The 26,293-nt window shown below is 39.9% G+C and overlaps 2 protein-coding genes across 2 annotated transcripts; both read right to left on the bottom strand.

Annotated features, from left to right (window-relative positions):
- Positions 1 to 12,955, bottom strand: slc6a3 (solute carrier family 6 member 3). Its single transcript, XM_028979583.1, has 15 exons — positions 12,791 to 12,955; positions 12,105 to 12,454; positions 11,896 to 12,027; positions 8,156 to 8,372; positions 7,326 to 7,464; positions 6,752 to 6,886; positions 6,039 to 6,142; positions 5,301 to 5,425; positions 4,762 to 4,874; positions 4,542 to 4,670; positions 4,117 to 4,216; positions 2,431 to 2,531; positions 2,034 to 2,201; positions 1,859 to 1,930; positions 1 to 1,044 (listed from the first exon to the last, which is right to left on the bottom strand). Exons 2-15 carry the CDS (start codon positions 12,391 to 12,393, stop codon positions 1,021 to 1,023), a joined length of 1,848 nt encoding a protein of 615 aa, XP_028835416.1. The 5' UTR covers positions 12,394 to 12,454; positions 12,791 to 12,955; the 3' UTR covers positions 1 to 1,020.
- Positions 12,956 to 14,988: 2,033 nt separating this feature from the next.
- Positions 14,989 to 25,520, bottom strand: LOC114790061 (lysophosphatidylcholine acyltransferase 1). Its single transcript, XM_028979700.1, has 14 exons — positions 25,118 to 25,520; positions 23,169 to 23,308; positions 22,221 to 22,435; positions 21,783 to 21,895; positions 20,881 to 20,941; positions 20,717 to 20,775; positions 20,611 to 20,645; positions 20,464 to 20,518; positions 20,057 to 20,139; positions 19,639 to 19,764; positions 19,404 to 19,557; positions 18,755 to 18,853; positions 18,503 to 18,644; positions 14,989 to 18,369 (listed from the first exon to the last, which is right to left on the bottom strand). Exons 1-14 carry the CDS (start codon positions 25,235 to 25,237, stop codon positions 18,197 to 18,199), a joined length of 1,575 nt encoding a protein of 524 aa, XP_028835533.1. The 5' UTR covers positions 25,238 to 25,520; the 3' UTR covers positions 14,989 to 18,196.
- Positions 25,521 to 26,293: the final 773 nt, after the last annotated feature.

Below are 26,293 nucleotides of genomic sequence, written 5' to 3'. Positions count from 1 at the left end.
TGCAGATTTTCTTTCATAAAAAAGCACTCTGATTAAGCAGCTCAGGAGAAGTGCACAAGTAGTATCACACTAGGACATACTTTTAACCTGCACTGCTGTCATATATTTCACATTTATTGTTCAATCTATATATACAGTTAATGTACTTCATATTCAGCCAGTGCAGTGTTTTCTGTCATTTCACAAATAAAATAATAAACACTTAGACGAGGACACAAAATATGAAGTGCCCATGTTAAGAAAAGAAAAGGAACACACTTAAAAATGACATTTATTATGCTAACATGAATGGGCTGCTAACAAGAATGCTGTCTAATAATAATTGATGTTTAGAATTGATTTATTCATTCATTTATTTACGATTACATAAATTACATGTTGGAGATATTTTCTTTTAAAATGCAATGGTGTCTCCATAGCTGGTAAAATTCAATTGACAAAGCCCATCACTGTCTACCAGACCATGGAGCACAGATGTATGTGACATAAAAGAACAGTGACATTTTGTCCTCAATGGTTTTCTGCTTATTTGTACATACACAGCAACATGCATGGAGCAGAAAATTATAATAATAATAATAAAAACAAGCCTTACTGTCTGCATTTTTCCCTAATTTCTCTGCTAGTAGGTACAAATCCTTTCTCTGTCCTTCTGCTTTCCTTTCAAAAACGTTTTAAAATGACATTTAGAGCACTTCCCACTAATCAATAAGTACTCCGGCCACAAAAAATAAATAAATAAAACAAAAGGACACACACATTATCATAGGCAAAACACATTAGCCATCATAACAGTCATTGTATATTGAGTTTAGAAACTGACAGAATGCCAACCACAGTGTGATCAACGTCACATGATAGCCACATGTCCAATAACGAGAAATCACAGACTATTTTTTATTTGTTTATTTGTCTTTTTTTTTTTTACGGCTTGGTTGGCACTTACAGAGCCTGCCCTTCGCGGTTGTGTCCGTGCTGCCTGCTTGCTGTGCCTTTTGTGTTCTCTGGGAATGGTGGACTTCACACCACAAGCCAGTGATGCAGCTGTTGAAAGAAACAAATAAAACCTCAGGGGACCTTTGGCCATTAGTTAATATATCTATTGAAGCATCAGGTTCTGTGACAATATTAGACGTCCCACTTAAATTATTTATCTTTGGAAATAGACATCATCTTGATTGGCATGATTTTAAAATGGCCTTGATCAAAGATTTCTATTAAAATTGCAATAAATAGTTTTTCATCCACTTCATTAGCAATCAATTTCTGGACGTGGTTTGTCTATTTAGTGCATGTGTTTAATGTCCACATGTGAATGTGAATGTCCACAGTCAGTTCCACTGACTGAAAAAGGGACAATTTCAAACTTGCATTGATTAAGTGAAAAAAACATATCCACTCATATGTGTTGGGAGATAAGGAGATAATTTCTATTACAACCATTAATGAGGCCGTGGAGGCCTAGTGGTTAAGGAAGTGGACCCATAATTGGAAGGTTTCAGGTTTGAATCCCGAGCCACCAAGGTGCCACTGAGCAAAGTACCATTCCCACACACTGCTCCCCGGGCGCCTTCCATTGCTGCCCACTGCTCACCAAGGGTGATGGGTCAAAAGCAAAGGACATATTGTTGTGTGCCACCGAGCGCTGTTCTGTAGTGAATCACAATGGCAATCGCTTCACTTTCACTTAAGCATGTGCCCTCAAAAATCTGCCCCATCAATGCTATCAACAATGTGACGACAATTTGTTGAACACAATGACTGACTGAGTATATGGAGTTTATAATTTGTTCCTTTTCCTGTTGTGGATTTGATGAGATATTCTAGTGTCTGCATATTTCCACATGCAGAGGCTTACCGTGAACTGCCGAACTTCATTGCGCTCCACCAAGTGGTGTTCAGTTTCAGGTGTTATGGCATAAGCCAGTTTCTACAGGTAAATATTACAAATGATGTCATGAATATAAATGAAATCCCTGAATCATTATATGCAACAAATGGTAATTATCAGTGGTTGCATAGCCATAACTTACATCACAGAGGCTTCCAGGCAGGGAGCAGAACCTGTATAATGCGTAAAGTGGCACCATGGCCATGGACGACATGGCCAAGCACCATCCAATCATGTTGGCCCACATTGGAAACACATATGTCCCATACTTAGGTGGATTAAATGTTGCAAAACTAACAACTACCATGAACTGTGGAGAAAATACGATCACAACAAACAGAATTAAAATTTTGTCACAGCTCAAAATCTTGTAATTCTGTATTTTGGAAAACAATTATTTTTTATGCTTTTAGCGTCAAATACAAACAGTGAGAAAACAGTTCAGAAAGTTTAACACTTTAGAAAATATAATAACAAAATAAAATATTCCGTCTACTGACATAATTACTTGATGTAACATTTTTTGATATGTCGCTTACCAGCAAGAAGCAAGGGCTGACGAATTTCCAGCACAGTCTCCAATAAAGACCAGGTCTTTGGCCAATCATTTCCTGGATGTCATCACTAAATCTGTCCACACCTGATAAACAAATACAAGCGGATATTTTAAATAGCTAGTGTGTAAAAATAGCTCGATGAAACATATCACTACAGTGGCATGGGCTCCCTAAAAACTGGTCACCAAATGGTTTACATTAGTTTTCAGCATTTTATCCAAGGTTTGTGTTTTCTTCTTGTATAATTAGAGAAAGTTCAGCAGGGAAAAATTTGGGCAGCCCTATAAATCTGAGTTCCAAATTCATCTTATTGGGCTTGGGATTGTTCACAATCTAATCATAAATCAGGCAGATTGAGTCCTCAAGCAGCAGCCATGTTCTTCTCTGAGCAACCCTGTAGCAGTCTGAAAATTAAAATAATTTATGCCCACAAAGCAGGAGAAGACTGCAAGATGAGGGTGACGAAGGCAGCAGTTTCCTCAGATCTTAATGTTATTAGTAAATGGCAAGAAGAACAATAGATATGAGGCTGAGGCCTTGAATTTCTGGAACATAAAAATGTAAAGGACCTCAAGGAAGAACGAAGAATAAAGAACAAACCTGATGCATTCTAGAATATTTGACCACAATGTGCATGGGCATGTTCAGAGAAAATGGCTGCTGTATTGATGGAGGGTAGCAAAGATTTTAATAAACAGTACAGTCCATAATTTTAAATCTGTGGCTAAATTTCAACAATGCGGTACAAGCAGCAAAGACAAATGTGCAAAAATACCCTTGGCAATTGTGTTGAAACCTCTGAAGTGCAAGTGAAGTGAAGTCCAGTGAAAAACCTCCAAAAACACTTACCGACACGACATATACTCGAAACAATACATATAAAAAACATTTGCCCAAACCACACATGACCCACCAAAGCCCATCATTAAAGGATGCAACGATGCAGGGCGACTACAAGTTGCAGAGTGCATACTGTAGTACCAAAGAGTAAAAAGCCACTGGTGTCTGTCCACAAGAATCGAGCAAAGCAAAGGGCCAGGCATGCCTCCGGCTAAAATGTTGGCCCCTCACGGTTGTCATGTTTCAGCAAAAATGAGCTGAGACTGTGACACACTGACCCCAAATGTAGAAATCCATCTCCCTGGAACACTCAGTGCATCCTCATCACAGTATATATTTTAAAGTTCAGGTCACATGTTTACCTGAACCCCCCGTAACTTTTCAGAAAATCTCTGGAAAGTTGAAAGCTTGGCCAACTGAGACTCTAACACAGAAGCTGCAGCATTTATGACAAGAAAAAAAAGGTAATATAGTATTGTAGCATCTCAGCTCAGCAAAAGAAAACTCATAGCAGTCAACTATTACATGTAGTGTGTTAATGTGATTGTGGCCTTTTTATTTTATTGACTGCTGCAACAATAATAAATGTGCTAAATATTTTAGTTTAGCTTCCATCCATTAAGCTATTGACACCCTAGGCAATGTCATTCAGACAGCAGCTTGTCACATGACATGACCTGTAATAATGTTTCTAAATAAAAGTCCTAATGAAGTTATGCAGCAGAATTCCTATACATGTGACTTCACCCCCTCTTAAGATTTCTGTTTATTTAATGTAATGTTTTTAATGTAATGTTTCTCCATCACACCAACTCTGACCAAACTCACCATAAAGCCATGCAATGCCAATAGCTTCAATAAGCACTCCAAACAGAATTGATGTTCCTGCTGCATAGTGATCCAGCAAGGTGAACACATAGATGCCACCCTGGCGAGGAACAAATAAAAGTAATGAGAGAGTGAGATCAGACATGCTTTAAAGTCTGTGTGCTGCCTTTAGTGCAGAAATCAAGACCTTGGTTTCAAAAATTTGACAAAAAAATGTATAGAGCGACTACTGAAAAACGAAATATGTGACCAAGCCCTTAAGGGAAATTTTTACAGCATTTCTGCTCTTTTTCACAAATGCTTGCTTCACTATTACCATGTAGAAAGAGAAAAAGTGAGAATCTGAAGCTGGATTTAAAGCTGCTGGACCAATGAATTTAGTTGAATACCCACTGAGCACCAGATTTCTGCTGAATTCTCCTTACATTGGTGACACAGAAGAGAGAGATGAGGAAGGTGGAGACCACAATGAAGAGTGTGAAAAGTTCCCTGTGTTTGTGGAGAAACTTGAACTCGTCGATCAGACCTGTGATGACAGACTCCATACCGCCCATCTGCAACCAAAATCCAAACAGAGTTTATGAAGCGTTCTATAAACAAATATGCCTCTCATAATAATACTAATAATTATAATGGCCTACTTACAGCACTGTCGATACCTAACGTCAGAAGCATTATGAAGAAGATGACAGCCCACACCGAAGACCCAGGAAGAGTAGCAATGGCTTCTGGGTATATGATAAAGACAAGTCCTGGTCCTATTTTAAAGACAGGACACACAGATTCAGAAGAAACTGATACACAGTGAGTGTGATGGATTGTAAATTCTATAGATTGGAGCTAAAATTATATTAGTCTTTCCTGGTACACATCATTCAAGGGCCACATCTGGCGGTGGGGAGAATGTGTTGGTTTTCTTTTTTTTGCATTTAAGGGGAGAAGACGTATCGACAGAGACAGTCTTCATCTTCATAAGAATGAGGAAGTATTGATTTTTAATCAGAAACGTTGGGCGAATCTCCATCTGAAAAGCTGTTTGTAATGCATTTGACACCTGTGTGACATTAACCCAACACAACAGCTATCGACAAACTGATGTTCCACAACAAATCATCTATGGGAGTAAATAAAATCTTCCCTTCTGCCTGCTGAGGAGGACATTGAACACACGCGTACCCACTCACCATCTGTGGCCACCTTGTCCAGAGCCACGTTGTGTTTGTTAGACATGTAACCCAGGAAAGAGAAGATGACAAAGCCGGAGAAAAAGCTGGTCAAGGAGTTAATTGAACTTGTGATGATTGCATCCCTGGGACAAACAACGAAAGGCAATGGACCGAGGTTAAAGCGAGACAAAAAAAAAACTGTCTTATAATACATTCACATTTATTTTGGGCATTCAAATTTTATTTCAAACTACACATCTGATGTTTCTTTTTAATTCATGCTCCAAAAATAATCATTATAATCAGAATGTAATGTAAATCAGATTCTCACAAATTCTAACAAATGACTTTATAATAATTTAATAGCTGCATTTTGTGCATTTTGTTTTATTTCATTATCTGATATTTAAATATTACAACCCATGATGCATAATATTTAGATATTGCAAAGATTCATGTATTTGTTAGCATTTTTGCTGTAAAATGCTCAGAAAAAGTCAACAATTACAATAAATGCCTATAAAAAACAGACACAGATCTCCCATATTAGGCTATTTGTGAGCAACACAATATAATTTAATGCCCAGCATGATGTGAATTTCAAATTTTGATTTTAGCTGCAATCACAAAATAATTGCAGACGGTATAAAGAGAATGAGGACATCAAAGACATTGTAAATACTGTGCGTGTGTAGACGTGCATGTGCGGGTGTGTATGTCTGCCAGCCTGAACACCGGCCTGCCTGGTGCACTCACCTATAGCAGTTGTTGCTGAATTTGTTATAGCTGGAAAAGGCGATTAGCACACCAAACCCGACTCCCAAAGAGAAGCAGATCTGAGTAGCAGCCTCTATCCAGACCTACAAAACAAACGCCCAGGGATTGGCACAAAAGATGCAGGGGAAAAAAGCTGTTATTAGAGATAATTGCAGGAAACTCATTCAACAGAAAGATGAAAGACACTTGTGAATGCAGGGTAATTTTGCAAATTGCTGCTGCATGCATGTGTCTAATCTAATTCTCAAATTGCTGCTTTGAGTCCTTGGTCATGTGTGCTTCTAAAGGAAAGGGGAGATTCTCACAAGTTACTTAAGGAAAATAAGATATTTTTGCTTGCTCATCAAACATGGCAAATCATTTGTTGGTGTGAGAGAAGTGTTCATGCATGTATACTTAAGTGCCTATTTGATCCGTTCAAAAAACTGCTCAAGTAGAAGGACTTAAATTCCAGTTATTACATAACTATTACACTGTTCAGTTTTACAATAACATACCACAGAATAATAGTTGTGGTAACATATGCATATTCAAACAATGCCTTAAATGACAAAAGCATGCAGAGTAAATGGATTTTAAACATGGCACTATATAACTCATGTGATGAGTTTTATTCTAATGGCATTATTATAAATGTCTGATTCTGCTATATGTGAAGTGTGAGTGTGTGTGTGTGTGTGTGTGCACCATACCCGAGCCTCTAACAGTCGGAGGAAGTCCACGCTGAGGTAGGCCTTAATGCCATCAATAGCCCCAGGCAGGGTGACGCCACGGAGTAGCAGGACAGTCAAGACCACGTAGGGCATAGTGGCAGTAATCCACACAACCTGCACCATGCACAACATACATTTACACACAAACCCACACATACTAATATACTAATATACATTTTATGTAATGATTATTATATGTTGTCATAAGGCCCATATTTGCAAAACATTCATATACATAACACAGCGATTTAATCTAATTCGCCCTCCTTCCTGTTTGCAGGTGCTCACGAGAGTCACGAACATCATGGTCTAGTTTCTCTAATACAGGTGCCGAAAAGGGGGCACATTTCAAATCAGGCGCAGGGATGCATGTGACCTTACAGAATAAAAACATAATTGTTGGGCATTATGTATTTTTAACATAAAAGAAAAACCTGAAACTGACATTGGTCAATACAAATACAAAATAAATAAATAAATAAATAAAACAGAACTGGCCAGTCATCAACTCAGAGTGCAGAAGTCATTACAAACATGGCTGTGAGTATTATACCTTTCCTGAGGTTTTTACACCCTTCCACAGGCTGAAGTAGAGAACAACAATGACCACAGCCAAACAAGAGGTGAGCTGCCAGCGGGGTCTGCCCAGGTCATCAATGCCAGCACTGTCCTGCAGATGCAGCACGCCACGCCTGTACAGATCCCACAAAACTCATGAGTTCCGGAATATTACTGTATTATTGTATAGGCTTATTCAAACTGTTTTGCATTATAGTAACATTATTTTAACTTATTTTGAACAACTTTAGGAAATAAACGTTTTTGATGATAATTAGAACTTCTAATGCAGTTATTAAAAAATCTAGACCTGTACATGTATATAACAAATAACAAACCAACAAAAGTTAACAAACCATTTATACAGTTGCCTGAAAGATTTACAGTCAGAGGTGGACAATTTGAGGGTTATTTAAGAAACTTTGTGCCTCACATGTGACTAATATCAGACTCACAAGAAATAGTCATGATTACCACCCCCCCCAAACATTGCCATCTGCAGGGACAGTTTGATGCTGTGGTATTAACCATTTCATCAATTGCAGCTTCCCAGTGAAGATGGAGCCAGTTAAAGGCAGCCATTGGTTGTTTTACAATCTAGTCACATCTTACAATCTAGTTGGAGGGACTGATCACCTCAGGGTTAAAGGTCTTGCTTAGGGACACAATGAGTGTACATGGCATTTAAACCTGCAGCATTGAGTACTATAGTGTACAGGCTACATGTACACTATTTATATTTCTAATCCTGAGCTGTCCACCTCTGAATATGAACATCAGTACTCCTCTTATCTGCAGACAAACAGTGGCCCCACAGATACGCACTCGAAGTACTCGGCAGCCGGAGTGGTTCTATGACTGTCGTTCAGCGTGGAGTTGGACCACAGATCTGAACAGTTCTCGCTGTTCCAGCTGTTGTTGCAGTTGACCCAAGGCAGGTCACCCGAGAATGAGGAGAAAAGGTAGAAGAGAGCCCAGGAGATGATAACATTGTAGTAGAAGCCAACGTATAGTGAGATAAGGATCACGGTGAAGCCCACACCTGAGAAAATAACAGCAACAGCAATTCAAGGCATGTGTACATAAGCTTTTGAAGAAAGCCTCCAGACCTTCAGTGTAGAAATACAGTTTGTACATGCAAACATTACAAAAAGTAAAATCTTCAAGAAAAAAATCTGACTCTCGGGGGATTAAGGCTGTTTTTTCCCTACTGGCATTGTGTGTGATGCTCAGCCCTCACAAACCATTGATCCCGAAGGAAACAAACGTGTTGATCAGCATTAATTACTGTAATCCCCCGTAGAGTGACAGTTTCACAGTGAAAGGCAAGCTTGTGATTAAAACGCCAACATCTCATCTCAGGTCCCTCGCTTTCTGTAAATGACAGGAAGATGAGGCTTACAGATGAGAAGGTGGCACAGTCAAAAGAGTCTCTTTAAAATGTTTCATGTTTATATTCAAGATGAAAACTACATTTTCTCTTTTAATGGGATACAGCCACATTCCTCCAAAACAGCAGTTGCAAAAGAACGAACCTTTTAAAACATGCATTGAAACCGGTGATGAATGATCAAGCCTGTTGTGTGGCTCTGTACTTCTGCACCTGACATAAAAAATTGAAGATTGAGATTGAGATTGTGTAGCCTACGCTAGTATAAAAGTGTCCAACATGGACTGCACCTCTCACTGCCTTGGGCATTACACTCAGAACAACAAAAACAAATTCAACACTCTAACAGCAGCCATCCAATCTTACCAGCCTGCTCATCTGTCATGACATATTGCCTCATAAGCCTTGGCTACTGAAACTATGAACTGTACAAATCTGTTTTCAGAGGCTTAGACCAGCTGCTAGGGCCAAGGACACAAGGCAATAATTTTGTTTGTGTCACCTAATAGTGGCAGGTGACAGTTGTCACCCACAAGTAAGGTATGCTGCTTGCAGTGTGAGCTTTTGTTATTACAATTATTCTTCTTATTAGTAGGTTATTCTTGAATGATTTGTAGCTATAAGATGTACCGTGTTAAAGAACATTATGTACTAAAATTCTATTCTGTGTCACTTTAACAAGCTACTAATACGTCAGAATTTTATTAAGAATTTTTATACAGATTTTTAACTGATTATTTTTACCTGTTATTTAATACATTTTCTTTAAATCTTAGCTCAAGACATACTTGTAGACAAATCAAATACCCAAAGACACACCCATTTTCCGACAGAATATTATTTAGAAAATTACTTTCAGAATAAATCTTAATCAAATCCTGTTCTCTGAATACATAGGCACCCAATGTTGGTGTAATGGCATTACATAATTTTATTAAAAATAAAAAAATTGTAATCAGTTACAGTAACCGGAGGAAAAGGATGTAATTAATTTACAGTTACTAAAGATTCATGATTACAATTTGATTTACATCTAAAAAACTTTATTGATATGTTTGTTAATAGTAGTGTAGTGGGAATGATAGCAGTGGTATTTGTTTCAGGCAATCATTGCTTCAAATATAAAATTGTTGCTATTGTTACTTGTAAGTCGCTTTAGTTAAGTAAAGTAATAGTGGGGAGTTATTTGTGTAGACTTTTACTTTAACACATATCTTTAGCACATATCTTACTTTTTACAACTTTTTCCAAAGACAGTTGTTCCTTTTTTACATTTAAAAATCTAACCTGAACATGCCAGAGTCCAGTTTAACAGAACATCTATGGTCTTATTTGAAAGTTGTACTCTTGTACTCGAAGTTGGACTCTCTTGCCTTTTGTGCTTGCCTCAGCCCCATGTGATTTTGTTTTACAAGAATTCATTGTCTACCGAAAACATATAAAGCTTCAATTAAATGGTGATGGAATAATATGATAAATGTGATAAAAGGCAATAAAAGTGATCAATATGATTTTAACTATTCATGCTAAAAAATGCTCAGCAGCACTGAAACAAGTCCAGTGTGGTCAATAATAGGGTTAAGCCGGTTTCAGACCAAACGCAACAAACGCAGCGCTCTGAATCCCATTGTTTTCAATGGGATGCGTGCCTAAAGAGCAGTCTTTCACTGCGCTCAGAAAGGTGGCCAATTACGTAGCGTCCCACGAGCCTTGTCACTTCATTGTCACCTGACCAACAGAAATGAAGCATTGAAGCAAACTCTGAAATCAAGATGGAGGAGAAATTGATTTTAGCAGTGATTACAATTGATCAAAGGGATATTCAACCATATCATCGTGAGAAATGCGGTCTGCTGTAGACACTACAGGCCGGCAAGGTGTGTATTGACAATGAACTTTGCTTATTACTGGCAGTATGCATGAAACAGAAATAGCATGTGATAACTATAGACTATCCGTTTCAGTTTGTATAGTAGTTTGTATAATAATGAGTGTAGTTACAAAATGGTGGTAGTAGCCTAGTTGATAACAAAACCTGCATATGAACCAGATGGCCTTCAGATCAACCATAAAATTCCTCACATTTAGTATTTACAATCGGTAGTTCCATGGACAGTTTAGTGTCTTACTTAATGGTAGTAAGTGGGGGTTTGAACCTGTGAACATTGTTCATTTTATAAAAGTGCTGTAACTTTATGATCTGACCTTGTGGTGGCGCTTAACAGATTTGACAGTAGACAATGTTTAGTACTGTTATATAAGGTAACACTGCAATGTTAAATCATTTCAAAATGGATAACGGTTAGGATAATTATAAAGTATAAAGTGAAGTGATTGCGTTCTTCATTTAAATAAAAGTAATGAAATGTAATTAATTAAATAATTTTTCCCAATGCTGATCCAATTGTTAATGAAGCCTAGGCCATCTGAAGCCTAGGCCTCCAACTCAGTACAATCAAGCATCGGTGGGATGTGCAAGAAAAACTAGTCAAACCCACAGCAAAAAAACCCTCATCTAGAGTCCTTTTGTTTCAAATTTTAGTTTGTGGTTAAATGCATCATTAGCCATTAGAATGTGGTCATCTTGGGCTTTTGTGGCTGTAGTTAGATGCACAAATTTGCACAAAGATTTGCTGAGGGCCACAGACATGCGACAGAGAAGGTCACTCTCACTGACCACCTTTTCCAGCATGTTAACTGCACGTCTTCTCCACTGGCCTGTGTAATGATGCATGGAGAGATTGGCAGAAGAGGGGCTTGCCAGCAGCAGTTACGGGCAGGTTTATACTAAAAGCCCAATTTTCTGTCTCCCATCTGAGTGCAAGCCTTTTTCGGTTTGACATAAAAAATAGCTTTCTTTCAGCGGACAGCCTGATATCTTCATCACAGATTATTGAAGAAAGTCCAACCCTGTCACAAAACACTACTGGTACACAGCAACAAAGATTTTTTTCAAAAGCACCTTGTAGGATCCACATTAATTTCTGGGAAGGTCACCAACTCTCATCCTCATATAATTTAAACATCTAATTTATTAGTAGTTGTTTGCAATGAATCATTTAGGGATATCTTTTCATTTCATAATAGTTATCATCTCACCATAAACAAGGTGTAGTAATAGATAATATTATGCTCTACACAACTCCTTTATTAAATATAATGCAGACGGGCTTACCTTTAAATATGGGACAGATTTTCCAGACCCCGGCAGCCCCCTCACGGTTGTACTGACCAAGAGCTAACTCCATATAGAACAGAGGCATCCCTGCTATCACCATGAAGAAGAGGTAGGGCACAAGGAAGGCTCCTGGAAAACGTACAGTCACGGCACTCACACCACATTTTTAACATATTACCTGAACTTTGCACTGATTACACACTTACCTCCACCATTCTTATAGCACAGGTAAGGGAAGCGCCAGACGTTGGCTAAGTCCACAGCAAAGCCAATCACAGACAGCAGAAAATCAATCTTCTTGCCCCAGGTTTCACGCTCTTCTCCTGAAGGATGGGTGTTCTCAGGGCTGACCAGCGTTGAGGTGGTGAACTGAACTCCGTTCTGTTCCTTCACCAGGATCAGCTCCACCTCTTTTGGACCCATGGTGTTGGCGGCTTTACTGGCTGGGGTAACGATAGAGGACATCTGTGCAACTGGCAATCTTCCTCTAAGCATGAGAGGAATATGTCCCTTAGAGGAGGAAGGGGGTCAGCGTCAGGTGATGGATTCAGCTCCCCTGTATAGAAAGAAAGAAACACAAATCAGTTACATTAATGAAAATGATGCCTTTTAATGTAAGTGCATATACAGCCAAAAAAATAACTACATTATATAGTTAATTTGATTTGTAGCAAAGATACACTTTAATTGAGGATACTTGTTAAAAATATAGCTTAATTTATTTTTGCCAATTTTATGTGTATGCATATTTTAAAGAAAGATGAATACATTAATAAATGAATACATTGATAATTTTTTCCTGAAACTAGACAAAAATAAAAATGCATACACATATTGGGCAAATAAAACCCCAAATCATATCAGACATGTTCCAAAATGTAAAGAAATGTACCTTCAGCAGAGTAAAAGGAGTTTTTATTCAGATCCACCTGCGTGAATGCCTGCCGATGATCTGGACGCTGTCCGTCACCATGTCTGAGAGAACGCGGCGGAGGGAGAAATTTGCATCCGGTTGGTACGGGAGGACGGCAGCAGATCCGGACGCCGGTTTTGTAGGTGGGCTGAAGGCAACTCAGCGAGAATGAGCCACGGACCCACTGTTTCAGGGCAGTTTGAGGAGCCACTTCACAAACTGTCCCCTCCCCCTTCAAGCTCTCTCATCATCTCACCCTCCTGTCACATCTCTTAGAAGTGCTTTATTGTTATTTTGCACATAGTCAACTACATATAAGCAAAAAAGGACACTTTCGAAATGAGCCCATACCTTGGCAATCAAAGGGGTCGTTTTATTCGAATTACAACAAGTTGCACGATACATTTCACTTTGACCTCATAATTCCAGGGTGAGGACGCTGCAATCACATGATGAAATAATAATACAGGTTAAATATTAGCCTTTTTAACCGTGTTTCATTGTAGAAGCCCCAGGTGACGTGTACCGCCCATGCATTAGTGTAAGTACGGTTTAAAAAGATTTACTTGGCCGAATAAGTAAATTAATATACATAATATATTAATTCATGAGAAAATAATGAAGGACGGAGCAACATCAGGAGGCAAAATCCTAATCCTAAATTGGGGTTCCTGTCAGTCCACAGTGAAGCGGCTGTCTGTAAACTGAACGTCTAACAGCATTGTACCTGCAGGCCAGCTGCTAGGAACAAGCAATTACAAAAATTATAACAGCCAAGTCGTTACATAGATGAGTAGCAGTAGCATCATAACAGAACCATGCAAATCTTTGTTTTCACTTTACATGCTGAATCGTACTGTCTGTACGTCAATGGAAAAAGGGCCATTTCCCAGTTATAGCTTGTGATGTTATGATGGTATGTGGCGTCTCCCTGCTTTACTGCGTTGTTGATGATGAGGTATGCAATTAACCAAGATCACATGTCATCATTAATCATACTAATACTAAGGTCATTTTCCTTGTCGACTTGCCTCAGGGATCTTACAGTAAAACCCTTGTGCTGAGCGGATGTGTTTCTATAGATGATTCTGAAGCCATTTACAGTGACCTGGTGTATTCCAGTAACAGGGTGATAGTAGCCTAGGAGTAACACACAACCAGAAGACCCAGGTTCAAATCCCACTTACTACCATTGGGTCCCTGAGCAAGACACTTAACCCTAAGTGTCTCCATGGGGGGACTGTCCCTGTAACTACTGATTGTAAGTCGCTCTGATAAATGCTGTAAATGTATTCAGTTTAATTGGGGGGGCAGGTTTTGATCTCTGTCTATTTGCTATTAAACTGTACAGTAATGTCAAACCTGATTGGAACAACAGACACTTTTCCATAAGATTTGTTTATATATGTACCATAATTGTCAAATGTTTGCATAAAGTTTATGTGTGACTTTAATTCTTAATCCGTAAGCTTTAAAAGAGTCAGCCCACCCTTTTCAGGTATAACAACTCCTCTGAGAAGACTTTAGTCTAGATGTTTGAGGGGATTTCTGAATATTTGTTTTGATTTTGGACAAGAAGGCCTGGCTCACCGTCTCTGCTCTATTTTATCTGTAAGGCAGTCTACAGGGTTGAGGTCAGATGTCAGAGCTCAGTGCGGGGCTCATCCATGCCCTTTGTGCAGCTGTTATAGGGTTTGGTACAATGTGGTCAGATAAGTACCGTTCTCCTGGCATCAGCTGGATTGCCAGAGTGTGATTCTTCACTCCAGAAAGCATGCCTTCCTGCCACGCTACTGTGATTTTACCTGTCCGACCACGTAAAACAAGTGTTGCTGTTCCCAATTGCTTCCACTAACAGTTGACTGTGGAATATTTAGTAGCAAGGAAATTTCACAAACACACCTGTAGCACAGGCAGCATCCTATAATGCTACCAGAGTGCAATTCATTCTTTCACAAATGTTTGCATAGCTCATTCAGCGCATGGGGATTATGGGGCAGTGGCGGTCAAATGCTGACACATAATGTTGTGTAAAACTTGCACTAGTTTCAGAATATGCATTTAATACTTACAGTGGGGAACAAAAAAAAAAAAATCTTCCAAAGAAATTTTAATGGAATTTAAATGAAAGGGTCTGATGTGAGTAGAGATGTTCAGAGAAACACACAAAATGAAAATGTAGCCATCTCTTTTTAATTAAAGTCACAATGACAAGTAATGCCATAGTAGTGAAAATAATACAATTCAAAAATAGCTTGTAAAAATGACTCTTTAAAATGTGTTAGAAAAAAAAGGGAAACAGAAAAAAGTTCATCAGTTCAGCCATCGGAAAGACATAAAACATTCAGAAAGGTCTTTCGTCTTAAGCTCTGAATGGACTTCAAGAATTCATACCTGTTCTAGATTCCTTTTGGAAATGGAACAGAGTACACACAGGAAAACAAATAAAACACTATCAGGAAAAATATAAATGTTTTTGTGTACATTTTGATGCAAAAATGCTAACGACAAAAAACAAATAATTGTCATATAATTGTACGTGTATAACTATGTTATGCAGTTTTGTAACCAGAAAAGCCAAGTTTAATTCGCTCAGTTCCATAAAACTCATTTTAACGCTGAATATTTTATACAGCACAGTATGCTACCTTTCACCCATTTACCTACCAACTTGCCATTTTGGAAACATGGCAGCAGATCTGGCAAATCAATGATTGTCTCATGAGAGTAATAATAATAAAAAAATTAGTCCCTCCTTTAAACAGAAATACTGACATCATCAGTACAGTGTGGCTTTCCATGCAGCCTGTCTCACTTGTCACATTACTGGTGCAAATCTTAAGTAACATAAAGCCAAGCATATTCTCACTTCTGAGTGCCGGTTCAACGTGGATTACTGCACTTCAGGGGAAAAATATATAAAAATCACTAAAAAGCCAGGCTTTATGACAGGAAAATATTTGTACACGAGATATTTGGATTGGAATGGTGCACATTTGTTCACCACAGAATCTCCATTTTAGACAAGTAATAATTACATCATCATGGGGTGGGTTGGATGGGCATCGCATAGCATGGGGCTCTATTTTCAGACGTCTGTGTGAAATCCGCAAGGAACACGGTGAATGCAAAGTCATTTTATGCTGTTGTAGTAATAAGCACTATGGACCTGTTTGGGGATGAAGTATTTGTTTGACTATGATTGTATTCTCATCACAGTACAGCGATGAACGGCAATACATATAAATATTAAAATGAAGCTGGGGTCACAAAAGTGTCTGTGTTGTTGTACATACAACAATATGGTTATGGCTTCAGAAGCACTGGAACAAAATCACATTTTAAAAGACTGAACTCTTTGATGCACAGTCAATGTTGTGACCTCTCAATGCATGAAAGGATGAAAACTCAGAGGAATGAAACCACCAGAAACAGTGCAGCACCCCTGGAGCAGAGACACGCGTAACACTGGCTTGAAAATACATTCCACAAGCAGGGAAACTGCTCCGAAATGACAGCGACTCAGTTGAGCTTGAAATGATGTCCCAGCATTCAGTGACAAAAACACAATAAAACCAAAAAGTAAGCTATACAAATTTCACAACTATGTATAAAATGTATCTGCATAAAAATTACATACATCCCTTTAAAACAGCTGAAGTAAATGTTCAATACCCATGTGATACTGGGGGAAAAACAATTTACAAAAATAGTTTGAGCGTTGACTGCGTGTAAATGAAGGGAGGGGGGAAGAGGAAAAAAAAAAAAAAATTTGAACATTGGCAATTGCGATGCTATATGTATGTGGTTGATATTGTATTTAGATTAAATGACATCTTATGAAGAAAAAAAAAAAGAACCGCTTAAATGGCCAAGCTTTTTTTTTTTTTTTTTCCCCTCTCTTAGTCTTTGGTCTAACAAAAGTCTCTTGCATTCAAACTGTAACTGAATTCTGGTTTACATTCTGATTCAGCCCCAAGGCAGACAGATTCAGGTAAAAACAGGATGCAGCCAGGGCCGAAACCCTTACTGAATACTTGCATGATATTTGGTATTAATTATCTGGCTTAACTGGTTCTGTTAGGCCCAAATACCAGAAGGTTTGCTTGCCATGCAGAGCAACAAACACTTCAGGGTCCAGTTATGAGATGCTGTCTGGAGTGTAAGAAATTAGGGGGAAAACAAAAACACACACAGGAATATTTATTCTGTAGCAGGTTCTCACCTCATATGCATGGAAGGCTACTTTGTCATCATACACCTTTGAGAAAGTAATGCTAACCATTTCTGATAACATGATCACTCGAATCACACCATAAACTACGTATTAGCAATATTTTAGCACAGTAAAATTAGCAAAATGTTCAAGAGGAAAGAAAAACTGGAATCAACCAAATCCCTGTACCAGATGTGTGATATGGTTTAAAAAAAAAAAAAAAAAAAAAAACAGTATTAACTATGTTCTTGTGGATGTTTTTCAGAATCAGAAATGGTTGCCATTTTATATTCTACAACAAAGGTGTACATTCAAAAGTCTCTCAGAAGCAATAAAAGGCAATATGATTAGAACAACAGATACAAAAAAAGAACAGGGGTAAACTTGATTTTTCATACAGTATTTTGTAAATATGTGAAGTTAGGGGGACATTTCAATAGTCCATGCTGCCTATACAAAAAACACACACTGAAAATGACAATGGAAAAATAAATACACATTCTGCAGTCTCAACGGTGCAGATTGCTGAAGAATCTATACCACAGTATGGACCCATATGACTGGCAGATTGTTGCAACAAAACCAGCACCTGCAGCCAGAAATAAGCACAACACCCATGTAGCAAATATAGTGTATGTGTACATAATGATTGAGAGAGAAGAAAGAAATTGAAAGATTAAAAGATGAAAATGTCAGTGTACTTGCCACTACTATGGCCCAGTTTCAAAATGTAGAAGGTTCCATTAAATTTCGTATTTGTATTCGGGGAGAAAAAAAAAAACCCTGAGCAAAAAAAACAATAAAATAAAAAGCCAGCCATAAAATGCTAAATTCGGCTGCACCACACCTCAAAATCTGTAGCACCCAGCTCTGTGCCAAATGCAGATATTTGTCACCAGTGCAGATCAGCCGATCAAAACTGCAACAACCCTTGAGCCCATGCAAATGCTCACATTTTTAATGTTACAAAGGCAGTTACCATACGTATAAAACAAATACGAGGTGAATTTCCTAAAAACAAAAACATATCGATCAAAGATAACTTAAATAAGTGCTTGCTTTCAAGTACTTTTCATGGACATACCAGTAGCAATAAAAACTCAAATGTAACAGGTAGGTAAACATTGCCATGCCTTACTCTCACCAGGAGAGCATGGAGACATCGGGCCTCAGTTAAGCTTCTTCTGCGATGGGTCTTGCTCAATCGGAGAGAAATCTGAACAGAAGCCATTAGCCACTGGGGTGGATGAGACCTTGTTGCTGCTCCAGAAGCCGACATTCTCTGAGAAGAGGAACTCCTCAGCATAGTCTGGGTGATGTTCAGCAAAAACCCGGAATTGTTCTGCCACAAGAGGGCACCAGAAGCATATAATAAAACACCAAAACTAATTCCCAAGACTAAATGCTGATTAAGTCACTGGCAAATGCATTAAACAATCCCATGAGCAGAATATGGAAAAGAAATCAATTCTCACCATATGTGATTTTTCCTTTGCCCTGTGTGTTGATGGCTCTAAACAGACCGGTCACTTTAAGATCACCCACTCCCAGTGCAGTCTTCAGAATGCAGGCCAACTCATTCTCTGTGATGGCTCCATCCTCCTGGGCTCCAAACATCTGAAATCACATGCTCAGTTTAGTTGTTTATTTAAATTTCATATCAATCATAAATGATAATTTTATACCAACCATTTACTAAAAATCTAAAGATAATTAAGTCAATTTACCTCAAAGGCCAACTTAATGGTCTCCAGGGTCTTTGCTGGTTGGCAAACCACAGACAACGCAATGACAAATTCTCTGACATCCATGATTCCGTTTTCATCCTTAATGACAGAGCAGCCCATGAAAGAGCAGACATTTTCACATAGAGCATTTACGATCAATAAACAGCAAAAGCCACCAAAATCTGAGGGGGGGGGATATTTTTGAAAGCCACATCTGTGAAACCTGCTTAAACATGTACTGAAACCCTTACACTATGTATTTCGAATTGGCACAAAACAGCGTCGTCTCTACACATTTGGGATTTCACTTAAATGAGAACTACATATTTTACAAGACACTGACTGGGTCAAAGGTCAAAATGTACCAGGCAATTACAGAATAAAGCTAAAAGAGCACAGCAGTGCACTGAACAAAATGTAGCAAAGGACAATACACAGTTTGTGCCACTGTGATGCCCTGATTATCCTTCTCAAACTATTGCTCATGATCTTTAAACCATTTAAAAGGCATGCTATGCTGGCATCTACTGGTGAAACTATATATTACAGTGAAGAAACACAATGCATTAAACAAAATAGTCTAAAAGAACATATTAGAAAATAAGTACAAAGGATTACAACTTTTCATTAGCCTCAAAGGATATCTTACCTCAGCAAAAAGTGCAAACATGTCTCTCAGCATGTCTGACGTTGGAAGCTCGACATACTTGGCAAAAGCCTCAAGGTTCTGCTTTTTCCCCTGTAGTGCTGCAGCCTTGTTTCCATAATCATGCAGGATCTTGTCCATATTCCTTGGTTTCAACCTGCAAAATTCAATCCATCATCAAACCACCACACATACCGCCTCATGATTCATGGAATGGTCGCAGAGTTATGAGAATCACCCCAGCCTCCTGACAAGTTTGGCAAATTCCAGAAGGCATGTATCCACTGGTAGTGGGAGCTGTCCCTCCACCATGGCCAACTGGCAGTCCTCAAATGAGTAGTCCGTCACTGGCACCTTCAGAGCCCTATATTGATATATTGATGAAGGGTTAAGGCCATGGTACTGTAAAAAGACCCCTTGAAAATCTGTATTTCATGAGCTAGAACCAACACACTAGATGTAAAACCTCTGAAAAAACCATACTACAGCATTCTATGCAATGCCTAATGCAAGTTAATATGGTTGAATAGAGACACTGGAGTTAACATGACCCTGATGAATGTGCAATTTTTCACGCATCTGCTTCTACATATATGCAGTCACACAGTCTAGCAGGAACTCATACTGAGAAGAATTGAAAATGCTGCAGGACTTACTCAGCCATCAAGCGCCGCACATTGTGAGCAAAGAGGGCTGGGTTCTCCTTCTCCTCCTCGGAGGGAGAATAAATTGGAAGATACTGAGAGAGGGGTGAAAAACTTAAATAAGCCAACCACACTGATACCAACATACGTGCAGTCTGACTGAAAGGTTTAGAAATGCATGGACAATGTGTGTTGCAATCACCACGACTGATGCAAAAACTATTCCCACTTCCCTCTGTTACCTGCCAACATGGCTAACAATGAAATAAAATACGATATGGGGAAAAGGGGAAATGAAAGTAAAACTAAGAAAAAAAAAAAAAAAAGCCTAATCTCTACATGGACGTACGACCTACTCTAAACTGCGCCCCACGATAAAGTGATTGTCATTGTGATTCACAGCACATAAGTTCTCTCACCTCAATCTCAAACTCATTGTGGAGCTGGCAGAGAGTCAGCCAAAGTATTTTAAACCTGGGGGGGCAAGAAAAGAAACTAACGCTGTATCTGTGAAGCATAGAAGAAGCTGTTGTATTTATGTTAGAATGTTTTGCCCTTAAACTTACGCTCCAGGTCCCTGCCATGTCCAAGTAATTGTGTCCTGTAAAGCAAGTAAAAAGCATTACAATATTGAAATAAAAGTGAAATACAAGAACCCAATCGATCATTTACCATTTCATTGGGATAACGAATCACCACAGGTTGCACTGGTACTGCAGGAATAAATGCCCCTGTAAACAACAAATTAGGACAAACATATTTTAGAGGCATAAACACTACATATTAACATCATGGTTGTAGAAATAAATTAGATTTTTTTTTTCTTTTAAACAAACCTGGTTTGAATGTGATCAAGCAGGACCTGTTCGTACACGTTCCCTCTGGGAAAATCATTATCTGTGGAAGAGAAGGAAATACTTCAGAAAATGCAAGAAATCTCAAAACAAATTAGATTTATTATAAATAAATGATTTATTATAGACACTTGAAATAGTACAACTACATGTCCTGTGTCACTCCATTGCATGCACTACTAGAGCTGAACACCGGTGCGAGAAGTTTAACAAGTTTAATAATTTCACACAGGCTTGGACTTGAGGGGTAAATAAGTGATTATCATGAGAAAGATGTGAAAATGGATTCCGAGGAGGTAAAACTGAGGCTAGCCTCTGACATTTTGGTTGTACTGACGTGTGTAAAAATGTTGACCATGAACAAATGAAATGTAAAAATGACTCATTCTTCACATAACGCAATAAGAGCTGAGCGAGAGCGCACATTTGAATAATGTGGCAAGCCTTCACCGAAGAAGGGAGTAAGAAGCTGGTAGCAAGGGTAATGGTGAAAGAAAATTCCTGAGCCTGAACTTTTTTCCGTGTTGAGAGGTGAGCAAGAGGTTATCCCTAAGTTGCTCCAGGGGGGACTGTCCCTGTAACTGCTGATAATTGGTCATTCGCTCTGGATAAGGTCGTCTGATAAATGCCATAAATGTAAATTTAACTATTTAATTCCAACCCGCTCATTTCCTTTCCATCTTAGTCTAGCGCTCATAGCGTGCACAACGCATGCTAATAATGTAAATGGGCTTGGGCCGTGCTGGGCTGAACTTTTTTAGGTCTGAAGACGGCTTTACACGATAGGCCAGTGGAATCCTTTGTTTCTATATCATTCAAAATTTCTACAAAGAGTACACAGCCACTGAAAGGCAGCGAAACCTCACTTATCGGTCCGACTGTACCTGTGGCCATTCCCCTCCAGAATGGGCTCTGCGTTTGATCTCCTCTACGGTTTTTCTCCGAGAATCCTGGTCAGACCGAGAAACAAACACTGGCCGGATATACTTGATCAGTGCTGATGACAACAGACAAAAAAAAAGGTGCAAATCAAAGTCTTATTTCTGAGAAGCATGATATGCAGGTAAACTGGGAAAAAAAAATAAAAAATAAATGCACACATGTAACACGGCCTCAGGTCAGGAAGATGCACAGATTATGAAGTCATTGTAAATAATCATACATTTACCAATATTTACATAGGCTGAGATACCAAAAACACAAGAGGCAAACAAACTAAAACGTAATTGAGATACAAATATGAAATCATATAACTGTTAAAGTAATTAAAACTGAATAATTTAATTGAAATGTTTCACTAAATTATGACTAATAATACTTACTGCCCCAAAGTGGGATATCTTTGCTCTCTGCTTTCATGACAATAGAAGACATCGTCATTGTCACAGGAATGGCGTCGAAGTAGGAGGAGTGTGGTGCGAGGGTTAAAATTGGCGCCTCACTGGGTAGCGCCTGTCTCCCTTTTACAGTCATCCAATGGAAGCCGCCTGCAAACCACATGACCCGCATTATGGTCCTCAGCAAGATATCCACAAGCCTACAGAAAACCAAAGTTGACATAAGAACATTGCAATAAAACAAATTTAAATATTCACATAACAATAAAACAATTATATAACTATTAGACACACACACACACGCATATATATCTCTAGCAGCAGAGTGCAGAACTGTGTGCACATCTACATAAAAAGGGAGAGCGGAAAAAAAGGATGTGTGCAAAACATTGTGAGCAGAATGAGAAAAAGGAAGCAGCTCATAGAAAGCACAGTGAAGCAGGAGAGAGGAGGGGGGGGGCAGAGAGGCTTGGCAGATTTAATATTGCCTGGCAAAGGGCAGAAAGTTCAGGTTATGAATGACAACTGAGGGCAATAAAAACCACGTTTCAGACGATAAACCGCGCCTGAACGGACCCACTCTATGGTGACAGACATTGAACATTTCTGCACAACTCCTTTTTGATGGACTGCATGTCTTGGGTGCAGTACAGAAAAGTGATGGCAGCAACTGAAGGTGCCACGGGAAAATAAACTATATATGCAGACGTGCGCATAATGGAGAATAAAAAGAACTGGCCGAGTAAACGGGTAAAAGAGGGTAGTCCAGCGAGGGCAGAAGCAACTTGCCAGAAAAGGCGTGGCTTGTGCATGTGTGCCATGTTTATTTGTATGATTAAGGAATGTAAGCGTTGCATATCAAATCTAAATCACTTTGATTAGAAATTTCCTTTCGATCCATCTTACACAATTATAATGAGTGACAATTCTTACCTTCTCCACAGACATTGTGGCTCGACTGCTGTCTCAGAGCGTCCCACGGCGGCAATGAAAGCAAAAGGCCAAGCCAGAAGCATCATGAATGCAGCCAAGAAGAGACGAACTGGGAAGAGTGTAACAGTCATGATGGCGATCTGAAAAGCAGAGAAGTAAAAGAAGGTTAATCCAAACGGGACACACACTTTAAACCTACTTGGACCACTAAGAGCTGAAATGTATTAGTTTATTTTGTTCATGACTGGCTGTTAAAAGGACAGCGGAGTCTCAGCCATTCACGTTATTAGTGCTTAGTGGAAAGTCCCTTTATGGTGTTCCAGATGAGAATTATGGGCACAATGAAAAACCAGTGTTAGTCTGAGACAGGTTTACGGAGCAATCAAACAGCGATAAAGATTAGCCCTGAACTACTGTTCAGTAGCCAAAGTACACACCTGTTATCTTGAGTCAATATGGTCAACATGCTGATAGCTGTGAACTGGTGTAGGGAATGCTAACGGTATTACAAGTCCTCACTTACACCGCTGGACAATCTGGAGCAGCCAATCCACCTAGCGTGGATGCCTTTAAATAGCAAACTCCACCCTGAATACACATCTCTCGCTCATATATACATATATATATATACACACACACACACACACACACACACACACACACACACACACACATATATAAATATATAAATAAAAAGTTCACATTTACTGCCACTGCTCTGGTATTTTGTAAAACTGGTGTTTGGACCAATGTTCGATCACAGTCAGCTTTACTGAAGCAAAACTACACCACAAAGGTCCCTGAGCAAAGGGGATTAATAGCATGCAGACAAATGAAGGCTTTGAAAAGAGCAGCTTCATTAAATATTACTTTGTTTGTATGACTGTGCACTATGCTGTAAAGTCTGGTACTGTTTGATCTGCACCTATATCGGACATTACTGACACTTTCAGTGATTTACAAAACAGCGTTACACGTCCTTACTGTTGGAACATGACTACACGCACGCAACAGAAGACCCAAAGTCTTAATGTGCAACAAGTATACGGCACCCCAAATAAGGGTTCACGCCAAAACATTGAAAGTGAAGTGATTGTGAAACACAGCAGCACAGCACAGGGTGAAAACAAAATGTGTCCTTTGCTTTTAACCCATCACCATTGGTGAGCAGTGGGCAGCCATGACAGGCGCCCGGAGAGCAGTGTGGGGGGACGGTGCTTTGCTGAGAAGCACCTTGGCAGCTCGGGATTCGAACCGGCCACCACTTCAGATTGTGATTATTGGCACATCAAATAATTAATTAATTAATTGTAAAAATCTGCTCTGGAATCCACTAGATAACATCTTAATTGATCTCGGCACAGCTTTATAAACCATCGACATCGAAACAAACAAAACATAGTTACGACCAAACGGATCACTACAACCATCACATATAAACCTGGTCAACTCTGGTGCTACCATGGGCTCGACTATAATTAGTCAGCCAATCTACCGTGCTTGACCCTGGAATCACAGCGGGCCGCAGATCAGCACCAAATCTAATTAAGACAACCTGAAAGAAGACAGGTCTAAAGAGGGGGCCGGATTTTTTTTTTTTTTTTTTTTGAGAGGGTTCAGTGGTTCGGGTCTGAAGGGGAGTGAGCTGCACTTAGCCCGCAGCATACAGGTAGGATGAGAGTAATGGCCCCCCTACATACTTACTCATCAACCTACCTGCCTACCATCCATCCATCCATCCATCCATCCATCCATCATCCCGCCATCACAAAGCTGATTACCGCCGACTCGGGACGCCGGCCAGCTAGATTACCGCTCACCTCGGGAACAGGAAAGGTTTACCATCGCCACCCATTTACGTCCATTAGCGACGCGGACTCCCACCGGTCAACGCCATTAAAAACGTGAGGGGGGGGCTTTTTATTACACCGAATAGCCGCGACGCTAACCTTAGCCTTCTGGAGGGGGCCGAGCCTCAAGTCGTGCAGGAAGGGGTTCCTGACGGGGGGAGCCAGCTCCTTCTTCCCGTCTCCTTCCACCGGACACCGTCTGCATTTCGGCAGCCTCATGTCGGAAGAAGACGAGGACGCTCGACGCGGGAGTCTCGCACCCAGGTCCGCGGGTGACGACCGTGGTTTCCTCGACCGCCGGAGATGGCCGCGAGATTAGGGGATAACGCGTTTGACGGCGGCGTCCCTTGTGCGCAACAGTAGCCCTGTTGCATGTGTCGTGGAGACGCAGAAAAGAGCCAACTTGGTTTAATTCGTCCCCCAGGGCGCATGCGCCCTGCCTCACACTGCCATCACGCAGCCTGCTGGCGCGACCTCGGCGCTGCTTCGTCTTCTTCGTTTTTAAGGGCTACGGCGGGTTCGAGGCGACAGTGTCACGTTACCGCCCCCTACCGTTCAGCGGCAGAGGCGGCCTCGTGGAACCGCCAGTCGGACAGCAGTATGCACAGACGCCACACCAGCTCCCAAAACGCGGAGTCAGACCTTTCACTAGTCCTTCGTAGAGAGCGTCACATCATTCTCCATCATCTGCTGGTTCCATGGCACCAGTACGCAGCACAGTAATGGGTTACAGAGCACGGTCAGCGTGTGCTCCAAGATTATTGGACTGCCTGTGGGATCCTCATCACACGCCTGTGACATGCAGGCTGCCACTCAAGATTGTTAGTGACCCCTCACGGCCTCTGAACTCTGCCTTTGCGTGGCCCCCCTCCAGACGCCGGCTCCGATGCCCTGGCTGCAGGACACAGAGGAGGAAGGTCCCCTTTGTTCCTAAAGCTATCCTTCTATTGAAGTCTGGACAATCATTATCACCTCATACACTTTTTAAATTATGCACCTTACTGCTCCTTACTGCTTAGTGTCATTGTTGTGTCTATTGTAACAAGTGTTACAATAATGGACTTCATGGAGCTGCTTCACCGTGCCTTCTAAATTTCCCATCGGGGACAAATAAAGTTCTTTGAAATTGAAATCGAAGGCTATACAGTTATATATTATATATGGATGGGTTTAATCTTCGTTAAATATTTACCGTATAAAGATTACAACGTGGCCTTCGATCCCCCACCTCCTACCTCCCAGGCCCCTTCTCCATCCCAATCACCAGTCATCGTA

Source organism: Denticeps clupeoides, chromosome 5 (assembly GCF_900700375.1).
Source record: "Denticeps clupeoides chromosome 5, fDenClu1.1, whole genome shotgun sequence".
Taxonomy (NCBI): Eukaryota; Metazoa; Chordata; class Actinopteri; order Clupeiformes; family Denticipitidae; genus Denticeps; species Denticeps clupeoides.
Note: the sequence above shows the minus strand (reverse complement) of the source record. Positions and strands in the feature narration are given on the sequence as shown.